Source organism: Nothobranchius furzeri, chromosome 9 (genome assembly GCF_043380555.1).
Source record: "Nothobranchius furzeri strain GRZ-AD chromosome 9, NfurGRZ-RIMD1, whole genome shotgun sequence".
Taxonomy (NCBI): Eukaryota; Metazoa; Chordata; class Actinopteri; order Cyprinodontiformes; family Nothobranchiidae; genus Nothobranchius; species Nothobranchius furzeri.
In genome coordinates this window covers 70,342,425-70,353,024 of record NC_091749.1, presented here as the reverse complement: position 1 = coordinate 70,353,024, position 10,600 = coordinate 70,342,425, and the positions used below count along the sequence as shown (strand labels likewise).

At 43.3% G+C, this 10,600-nt stretch overlaps 1 protein-coding gene across 1 annotated transcript; it reads right to left on the bottom strand.

Annotated features, from left to right (window-relative positions):
* Window positions 1–1,484: 1,484 nt before the first annotated feature.
* Window positions 1,485–10,391, bottom strand: gpib (glucose-6-phosphate isomerase b). Its single transcript, XM_015954072.3, has 18 exons — window positions 10,107–10,391; window positions 9,922–10,012; window positions 9,778–9,846; window positions 9,579–9,698; window positions 9,395–9,478; window positions 9,180–9,326; window positions 7,640–7,711; window positions 7,515–7,559; window positions 7,366–7,419; window positions 6,833–6,893; window positions 4,976–5,019; window positions 4,712–4,864; window positions 4,386–4,515; window positions 4,251–4,327; window positions 3,585–3,713; window positions 3,186–3,261; window positions 1,939–2,005; window positions 1,485–1,862 (listed from the first exon to the last, which is right to left on the bottom strand). The coding sequence occupies exons 1-18, from the start codon at window positions 10,223–10,225 to the stop codon at window positions 1,733–1,735; spliced, it is 1,668 nt and encodes a 555-aa protein (XP_015809558.1). The 5' UTR covers window positions 10,226–10,391; the 3' UTR covers window positions 1,485–1,732.
* Window positions 10,392–10,600: the final 209 nt, after the last annotated feature.

Genomic DNA, 10,600 nt, shown 5'->3' with positions numbered 1-10,600 from the left:
AAACTCGTTTCCATCTGTACCACCCAGATTATGAGAATTTGCTGAAGAATCGATGTTGCTTGTGCAACATGTGTTCAGCCGAAGCCCCGCGAGGCCTTTCTGGACTCACCAGACCTCCGATGCTGCAGCGTCTTGAGCTCGGCCCACGTACTTAACTTAATCTTTAAATAGCTCCTGTAGTCGTGGGAAAAATGAAGCTGGGCTTGACACTGTGACTTTTCTTAACATCCTCCAGGGTTTCTCTGCTCTCAGTGGCAGCCTCAGTCAGGACTTGATCACTGAGATTCTGCCCAGAAGAAGTTCCCTGAAGGTTTGTGAGAAGGGGACGGACAGCTGAACACATTGAAGGCATGTGAGGAATAAAGCTGGCTCCATACCCGTGAGCCCTTTCTCCACCTCCTCCTTCTCCAAGGCTGGCTTTCCAAGCAGTTTTACGTGTCGGGAAGCTGACCCTCGAACAGCCTCCAGCTCTGCAGCTCATGATGAATACAAATGTGTTGAGAACCAACTAAATAAATAAAAACACGCTTTTGGGAAGATTTCTGCAGACACTTTCAGACTTGTCCCAAACTCAATGCTGCACCTGAAATGGAGAGCGTACAGTCCCAAACTGGCACAGAGGTCACGTTACCATGGCAACCGCTGTGCCAGGGCAGGTTGATTGGGCCAAAGAGAGACCGGTCGACAGGCAGGAGGAAATAAAAGTGCCTGAGTAGCCGAGTATGAAGTGGAATGTGAAGGTATGCGGCTGCATTGTTCCACAGACATCTCAGGAACGCATACAGAACATTATTCATGCTCCCATGCCTGCACTTTGATTCCACTCGCTATGGAAACGGGCCTGGTGCTGCGTGTCGTTTCCTCGGTGTCGGCTTGCCGTACGGCCTCGGTGTCTGTGGACAGAGCCTCCTGCCGTGAGCACTCTGCACCGATAACTCATGAAGGAGGGACTCGGCTTCCTCGGACGCACTCGCTGGCATCTCGTTTCAGAGCCAGAGGTAAAAACGACAAGTCGGACTTGAAGTAATGTAGCGTTGCCTGGCAACAGCACAGAAAACCAGGCATCGTCTGGGGGTCTGAGGATCTTTTTTAACTTTGTGTTTGTCCTCATGCACACCCTGTAATTGCTTCCAGAGAGGGTTCTGCGTGGCGGAGATGCCGTAAATCACCCGACTCGCAGCTAACTGTCAGATATTTAACTGTGATTTCATGTTTGTCAGGATGGAAACGTTCAGTTTAGTGATGCTCAGCGTCTGGCCCAGATGTTGTTTGTTTTTCTCCGTAAATGGACAGGCATCGGGGGATTTGTGGGAAGGAAGGTTCCAGTACAAATGAATTGACCTTTGACCCTTTGTTCCAATAAATGGTAATTTCTGGGAAGGCTGGTTTGCTGCAAATGACTAAATCTGGCACTCTGACGCCATCTAGTGGTGTCCAGGTGACTTGAAAGGGAGAAGGCTGCAGCACCTGGAGTGGAACTGGGAAACGCAGACACAGAATGTTTTATTTCACAAACAAAGTGACGTGTGACAGAGTGAGGAGAGCACTTCACACTGCCGGGCTCAATTATCTAATACAGAATGATTTCCCAACAAGAAAAGCAGAGTAACAGGAGCCCAGGTTTCCTAATGAGACGTCCCACCAGCTTCAGCCGGGCTGCGGGGGAGTGACCAGCTGCCTGCCACCAGATCCTGAGCTGACCAGAAGGATAAAGATGAAATAATTGGGACATTCAAAGCCAGGCAACATTTTTCTTCAGGAAGTTGATGAGCCCGTTGGTGGACGAGTCGTGGGAGTGGACCTCTGCCACGTCCGTGAACTCCGGCTCGATCTTCTTTGCAAGCTGTTTACCCAGTTCCACCCTAATGATGGAGTCAGGGGATTAATCCTAGCAATGCATTCATTCTCCATCACTTATGTTAAATGAGTGACTCTCACCCCCACTGGTCGAAGCTGTTGATCTCCCACATCACGCCCTGGACAAAGATCTTCTGCTCGTACATGGCTGCAGAATGAGAATCATTAAAACGAGAGGACACACAGTTCTTTACAGTCCAATCGTAAAGATATGACATATAATAATAACAAGCTCGCTCAGCTTGGCAGCACAGGTTCAAACAGACTCTGTTACTATGCAACAGTCCTCACGGAGCCTCCTCTGGATGCTGGAGCAGTTTAACAGCTCATTGTTCCTCCACAGATTCAATATCGCTGATCAAAAACTCAAAGCTTTCTCCAAGAATAACTTTATATAAGAATAACTTCAAATTAGTGGATTTTGACTGTACTTCGTCTTTATAGAAACCGACTGAACCTCCTCCGCTTAGAAAAGGCCACATGGTAGCGTCAAAACTACGAGCTACAAAATCAGAACGATGAGTTTTTAAGTCAAAAATAGAAGCCTTAAAAAGTTAGAATTTCAAGGAACAGGTCAAAAATAGTCATAAATATTAGTTTGTAAATTGTTATCAGTTGTTACTTTAATCTCGTGACTTTACAATCTATAATAGTTAAAGTTATAAGTATTTTTCACAAAATCATGATTATCTAATTCTTATCGAATGATCTCATTATTATGTCAAAATCAATCTCACACTTGTGGTTTCCAGTTGAATAAACAGGAAATCCTAATTGTGACTCAAAGCCATTTTAGGCACAAGTTAACTCTAAATGATAAGATACGAGTAAAAACTGTAATTACAACGTCCCAACTTTGACTTTGAAACTCATCAGCTTGATTTGTTTCTGATTATTATTAAAAAATTCAATCTAAATGATGAGATTCAAAGCCATTTTGTATTTGGTAGTTTCAAGGGCAAAATTATAATTGAGACTTTAATTTCAACATCATGGATATGCAAAGTCGTAATTCTGTGATAACTAATAATAATTCCAAAATTGAGAGAAGCAAATGCATTATTTTGTTTTTATTATCATAATAATGAGTTTAATTTATTATGCCCTTTATATCAAGAAATCTCAAAGGGATCATTTCTAAAGGTTAAAAGGCTTTTTTAATGCTTTAATCTCATAATTATGAGTTATTTGTTTATTCATGTGTCATAAAATAAACTTTAATAGTATTTTAACAGATTTATGATACATTTTGAGACCATTTTTCTTATGAGTGGCAGAATCAATAATAATAATCTTGTCTAAACTCATGTTTCATCACTGAGTCTCACCTATGAGCGCTCCCAGAGTGAACGGTGTTAATTTCTTGAAGATGATGGAGTTGGTTGGTCGGTTTCCCTGGAACACCTGAGGTAGTCAGGAACAGGTGAGATAATGACTCCATGTGTTTTAATCTAGGGGTGTCCAATCCTAATTTTATTCAGCTGGTGAGCTTAATGAGCTGCTGAATAGGTGATCCAACCACTGAATCAGGTGTTTTGGAACAGAGAAACAACTAAAACATGCTGAATGGAGGCCTTGATGACCAGGGTTAGACATCATGATTCAAGGACACTAGGGGACACTGACTCCAGAGGTGGTTTGCACAAGCATCATGAGATCATCTGCTTGAATACTTTATCCAGCGGAAAGTAAATTATTTATGATAAGAGATCTATTTTCCACTTGACCTTGTGCGGTAAGAGTTTCTCCAGAGCCTCCCCGCTCAGACCACTGGCCTCCAGCTCCTTCCTGGCCTCCTCGGTGGTCTTACCCCTCATCAGTGCTTCTGTCTGAGCCAAAAAGTTGGCCAACAGGATCTGGAGCCAAATCAGAAACACACCCACTCAGTAACTTTAAAGAGCAAGTCACCCCCAAATCAACTTTTTTTTGCTGATAAACTATATAAATGTGTGTCTAATTGTGCTGTAGACATGTGTAGTCAATAGTTTGGTACTTCAGTGCATCTTAGTTAAAATTTTAATATTCTGCCTAACGGTCAGTGTTGTGCCGTTGTCAGGTAAAAACTCTGCACTGTTTTTGAATTTAAATCTGCCACCGCTATTGGCTAAGAGGTATGCTATGATGTAAACTGGTACATTATGATGTCACAATGCTGTTGTGAGCCTGTGTGTGTGTATTTGTTAGCGGCTCCGCCCTCTTGGTCTGCTAGGCAACGGCATTTGTTGCATTTTTCAAACATGAAGAGGGAGTGAAGTAAGTTTCTTTTAGGTGGTGACTTGCTCTTTAAAAGCTGTTCTAACATGGCAGAATGGGTCAGATGAGAACTATTTATAACTTTTACACAGAAACACTTGTTGCTATGACGACAGACACCTGTGCAGTTCCATTCGTACCTTGTGGTGCAGATTGTCCCTGATGGGGTGCTGGGTCTGAGCTGGTATCAGGAAGTCAGCTGGTACCATTCGTGTTCCTGCAATCAACAGGTCCAACTCAGTTATGGCACGACACCCCCCACCCCCTGCGTGTACCTTGGTGGATGAGCTGGTAGAAGGCGTGCTGTCCATTAGTCCCCGGTTCTCCCCACACAATCGGCCCAGTGTGGTAGTTTACTCGTGTTCCATGGTTGGTGATGTACTTTCCATTGGATTCCATGTCCCCCTGGTGCACAGACACTTGGTTATTTATTATCTGCACCAACACACACGCTCAGTCAGGAAGCTGTTTCTTTGACTTCAGCTTTGACCATCTCCTGGTTTTGGTTGGATTTTATATGTGACTTTTTGAAGTTATTTTCTTTGATCAATTGTAATAGCTGATACAGCTTTGTGAGCTCTGCTGAAACCCGAGGACGAACCTGTTGGAAGTAGGCAGTGAAGCGGTGCATGTACTGGTCGTAGGGCAGCATGGCGTGAGTCTCAGCATGGAAGAAGTCGATGTACCAGATGCCCAGCAGGGCCAGTAAAACAGGAGCGTTCTTATCCAAGGGAGCGGTTCTGAAGTGTTTGTCCTGCAGCACAAAGAGGCTGGTTTAACTTTATTCCTGGAGTGCTTTTCATCTACAGGGGTCTCTGTGACCACTGAGGCGAAGCTGAGAAGTTACCGTATCCTGCGCACATACCATCCAGTGAGCTCCAGAAAGAAGCTTCTCAAAGTTGTCGAAGCCTGTTGAGGAGATGGAACATGTCTGTAAGGATGAACTCAGACACATTTGCTGAAAGATTGTTCTTCTTAGCTCTGATAGCAGCTTCCATTACTGCAGTCCAACTGAATTATTGATGCAGGTATTGAACAGGTTTCTAAAAACTTCTGGGTAAAGAAGAGAGAATAAAACCTGGTGGATTTCTGTCTCAGTTGTGTTTCTGTGACAGCAAGGTTTATGAGTTTGTGAGCAAAATATCTCATAAAGCTCCAGAGAGATTATTTTGAGGCTCTCAGAAAGTCTAAATGGGACGTACAACCTCTTTAAACATCTGATTCCTGATGGCAGCAAATGCAAAATGGTGTTGAGGAGAATCTGGAATTGTCCTCTTCACAAGTTTCATAATTTACATCCTCACTGAAAAATGTTCACCTTGTTTATCCTTTCGATAGATGCATGGATGGATGGATGGATGGATGGATGGATGGATGGTTGGATGGTTGGATGGATGGATGGATGGATGGATGATGGATGGATGGATGGATGGATGGATGGATGGATGGATGGATGGATGGATGGAATCATGATGGATGGATGGATGGATGGATGGATGGATGGAATCATGATGGATGGATGGATGGATGGATGGATGGATGGATGGATGGATGGAATCATGATGGATGGATGGATGGATGGATGGATGGATGGATGGAATCATGATGGATGGATGGATGGATGGATGGATGGATGGATGGATGGATGGAATCATGATGGATGGATGGATGGATGGATGGATGGATGGACAGAATCATGATGGATGGATGAATGGAATCATGATGGATGGATGGATGGATGGAATCATGATGGATGGATGGATGGATGGATGGATGGATGGATGGATGGATGGATGGAATCATGATGGATGGATGGATGGATGGATGGAATCATGATGGATGGATGGATGGATGGATGGATGGATGGATGGATGGAATCATGATGGATGGATGGATGGATGGATGGATGGATGGATGGATGGAATCATGATGGATGGATGGATGGATGGATGGATGGATGGATGGAATCATGATGGATGGATGAATGGAATCATGATGGATGGATGGAATCATGATGGATGGATGAATGGAATCATGATGGATGGATGGATGGATGGATGGATGGATGGAATCATGATGGATGGATGGATGGATGGATGGATGGATGGATGGATGGATGGATGGATGGATGGAATCATGATGGATGGATGGATGGATGGATGGATGGATGGAATCATGATGGATGGATGGATGGATGGATGGATGGACAGAATCATGATGGATGGATGAATGGAATCATGATGGATGGATGGAATCATGATGGATGGATGAATGGAATCATGATGGATGGATGGATGGATGGATGGATGGATGGAATCATGATGGATGGATGGATGGATGGATGGATGGATGGATGGATGGATGGATGGATGGAATCATGATGGATGGATGGATGGATGGATGGATGGATGGAATCATGATGGATGGATGGATGGATGGATGGATGGATGGGATTAAAATGCACATCTAGAGCTGATTAAAGATGGCCGCCACAATAAGTGACTGCAGCAAACACAAATACATGGTTGTAACTAAATCAGTTTCACATATTTTAAACTAAAGTTGATTTCGGTGGAACTTAGTAATGACTTCAAATTCTTCCAGCTGAGCTTGTAAAATCACATTAATTCCAGATAACATTAGATTAGGTAAGAGACGAGAAACAAACGCATTCCTTCTGGTTTTTCATTGTCCTGTTGCATGTTTCTTCTAGAGAACTTACCGATGTGCAAGGCTATAGCCATTCCTATTGCAGACCATAAGGAGAAGCGACCACCCACCCACTGTTGGAGAAAAATGGCCAAAATCACAACACATTTCATGCAGAATTGCTTTCAAAAGGTTCCTTTTGTGACATTAAATTTTGAAATAAACTATTTATGGAAGCTGTGTCAGTCAAGTAGGGTCTTGTTTTATAATCACCCATCAGAAGTACTGTTTTCTCCGAGGTTTGAAGGCCATAATAAAGCTGCTACCTTTTAAATACCAACAATGTGACTAAAAGCAGCTCTCTGACCTTTGATGCAGCTCGGCCTTCACCGTAACCTCTGCAGCAGGAAAGGTCGCTACCAATAATAACTGAATCTGAAGAGAGGGGCTTCTGATTACCCAGCAGCTGCTCTGTAGCGTGTTTGTCCCACCTACTTCACAGGTCAAAAGTCTGGTTTATTTATAGCAGCTGCTCATATACCCCCCCATCACAGCGTTGGGATGAAAATGTGACCTGCAGCACACCAAGTCTTAAAGATCACTCACATCCCAAAACTCAAACATGTTCTCCGTATCGATGCCGAAGTCCTTGACTTTGGGCTGAGGACGCAGACACAGACGACAGGACAGATTAGAAGTTTCAATCCACACATCAGAATCCTTCAAACTGACTTTTAAACAGCGATGTGACTTACGGCGTTTGTGGACAGAGCAACAAAGTGCTTGGCGACAGCAGCTTTCTGTTGAATCAAGTCAATAATTAGGAAGGATGCTGGTCAAATACATTATTGTAACTGTAAACGCTCATTCATCCACTCACATCTTTGGCACGTTCAAGGAACCAGGCTTTGGCTGACTCGGCATTGGTGATGGTTTCTTGGGTGGTGAACGTCTGCAAATATAAGGGTATTAATGTTGAGCGATCCAACAACAATCACGTCTGCCTGAAGACAAGTTTTCATAACAAAATACATCTCGAGATGTTCAAACTCGGGGGGTCATTTATCTTGTCACTCCTCGTTAAAAGTCCAAATATGTACGAAACTCTGAGAAAGTCATCGTTGTCTTCAACTGATTCGTGTTTTAGGTCAGCCTGTTTCCAGGTGACTTTCGCTGTAATTTTACTTTAAAAAACAAATGAAATTTAGTGTTTTTTGTCATCGAAAGTTATACTCTGAGAGTTAACTGGTTGTACGGCATCTAAAAAAAAACTTGAAACCATCGTCACAAATTCTTTGTCAAGCCACTGCTGGCCTTAAAGCATCCAGATGGAGCATCAGGATTAGTACTAGGGATGTAAGAAAATATCAATATGGCAATATATCGTGATATTTTATCCTGTGATTTAATATTGATATTCAAAATCCATGTATCAAAATTTTGGAAGAATTTACATGCAAATATTTGTGTATTTTCTTGTCTTTTGGTGCAATTCAAACGCAGACCGCTAGATGGCAGCAGTGTGCAATGTGTTTTGTTTCCACCATTGAAATATAAATCCCTCAGTTATGGTTCAGGTACCTCGCGTTAAAAATGTTAAGTATCACTTTGGACTAGGGCTGGGCAATAAATCGGAAATTTATCGTTATTGAAATTTCTGACTCTTATCGTGATCATTTTTCCCATGTCAATAAATTTGATAATAAAGAAATGAAAAGATGTGTAGGTTGGTAAAGTTCACATCCCTTTAAGAAGCTGTACCACCTTGAGTCATGTAAAAATGTGACTCAAGTAATACATGTGACAGCCCCATCTAGTGGACAGCTTTTGTTTCTGCGCATACCTGCAGTTATCACCCATTTATCGTTATCGAGGTGAAATTCTCAATATATCGTGATACTGATTTTAGGTTACATCGCCCAGCCCTAGTTTGGACTGTTTATTGAATATTCCTACAAAAAAATTCAGTCTAAAAAAATTGCTAATATCATCTGACTGAATGTATCGCAATATATCGTGATATGTTGTATCGTCTCCCCTGTATCGTGATACTTATCGTATCGCCAAAATTTCACCAATACACATCCCTAATTGGCACCTTCATCAGAAACCTGCCATCTCCAGTCCTATTCGTGTCTACTGCCCCCTGGTGGGGGACGTACAGGTGGTGAGGGCAAATTTCGACTCTTTATTACTGTTATGCTGTGTTAGAATCACAAAGCAGAATAAAACTGATTGGATTGTGTTTTAAAATTAGGTTTCATACTTCAGAGGGACAACTCCTGCAGGAATAGTTGGCCATTTGCATTTCTTCAAGGATTGCTAGGCCTTTCATTTTTATGTGATTTATAAAGAAAGCAGAAAGCTTTTTATTCCACATGCAAAGTTTCTCTGGTTTGCTGAATCCGTTGGGCTTATACCTTGGACGCAACAATGAAGAGTGTCGTCTCAGCATCGAGTTGAGCCAGCGTTTTGGCGATATGGGTCCCATCGATGTTGGACACAAACCAGACACGAGGTCCATCCTTCGAGTACGGCTTCAGGGCTTCTGTCACCATCAGAGGACCCTGAGGTTCAAACCAAACTGGATGAAACAAATTCAAACAAGAATCCTCGAATATGCAGCGGTACTCACGAGGTCCGATCCTCCAATCCCAACATTGACGACATCTGTGATGGCCTTCCCTGTGTAGCCCTTCCACTCGCCACTGCGAACCCGCTTCAACAGATGTGCACGGCCGTCACAAACATCACCACAAAACATCATTAGCTCCAATCCATGAAAATGTGGAAACTTTCCGGCCTTCTCACAGACTCACGTGACAGAAGCCCTTCATCTTCTCCAGAACATTGTTCACATCTGGCATGACATCTTTGCCATCGACCATGATGGGAGTGTTGGAACGGTTCCTCAGAGCAACATGGAGCACAGCGCGCCCCTTCAAACACACACAACAGCACACGGAGGTTTATCCAACAGTCACCGGCTGCTGTGGACGTTTAGTCAGCAGTGAGCACCTCTGTGAAGTTGATCTTCTCTCCAGTGAACATCCTTTCTCTAGCAGCTTCAATCCCTCTTGATTTGGCCTGAAGGCAAACGTTTCAAAGAATAAAGTCTCATAGCCAATCATGATGAAGAAAGAGCTATGGAGGTTAAATTACCAGGTCAACCAACATCTTCATGACCTCATCCGTGATGAGATTCTTGGAGAAATCCAGGAGAATGTCTCCATCCTCGGTGTTGAGTGTGAGGCTGTCCAAACACAAAGACATGTGAAGGTTGTCCCTGGAGGACCTCAAAAAACAACTCTGCTCATTCGCATGCAACACCTGTAGCTCTCCCATACCTGAACTTGTTGAATCTGTCTTTGTCGGCCTCAAACATGTGCCTCATGTTGAGGCTCAGAGCGTGGGCTGTGTACCAGTCCTGCAGCTTCTGAAAGTTGGGGTCCTGAGTGAGTCCCATGTCTGTTTCAGAGTGGGGCTTGCTGTGCTCTGCTGTGCAGGGCTGTCTGGTCTGAGTGGAGCCCAGCTGGTCAGAGGGAAAGCTTTTTGACGAGTCCAGATCCACGCTCGCCCCTCCTACATGTCACACCACACCAACACAGCTCATGCTCTACAGAGCAGCAGGGGTCCAGCAACACGTTACAGCTGGGTTTTAATACACATGGCTACTGTAAATTTCACGTGTGATACTGAAACTGCTGAAAAATGTCGTATATTTGTAACCTCTCATGTTAACCCGACCTGAAAAATAAAAACCCTTTTTTTTAGATTATTTTAGATTATCCTAAAATTCTGTTTGATTGTAAATCACTGGCCTGTTTTGATTTATTATGAC

What these genes read in the sequence shown, in the direction of transcription:
- gpib (XM_015954072.3), bottom strand. Translation starts at nt 10,225, where the DNA reads ATGGGACTCACTCAGGACCCCAACTTTCAGAAGCTGCAGGACTGGTAC. An exon ending in GGATTGGAGGATCGGACCTC is followed by an intron (nt 9,327 to 9,394) that starts GTGAGTACCGCT and finishes TTTGAACCTCAG; the next exon opens with GGTCCTCTGATGGTGACAGA. An exon ending in TCCTTGAACGTGCCAAAGAT is followed by an intron (nt 7,560 to 7,639) that starts GTGAGTGGATGA and finishes TTGATTCAACAG; the next exon opens with AAAGCTGCTGTCGCCAAGCA.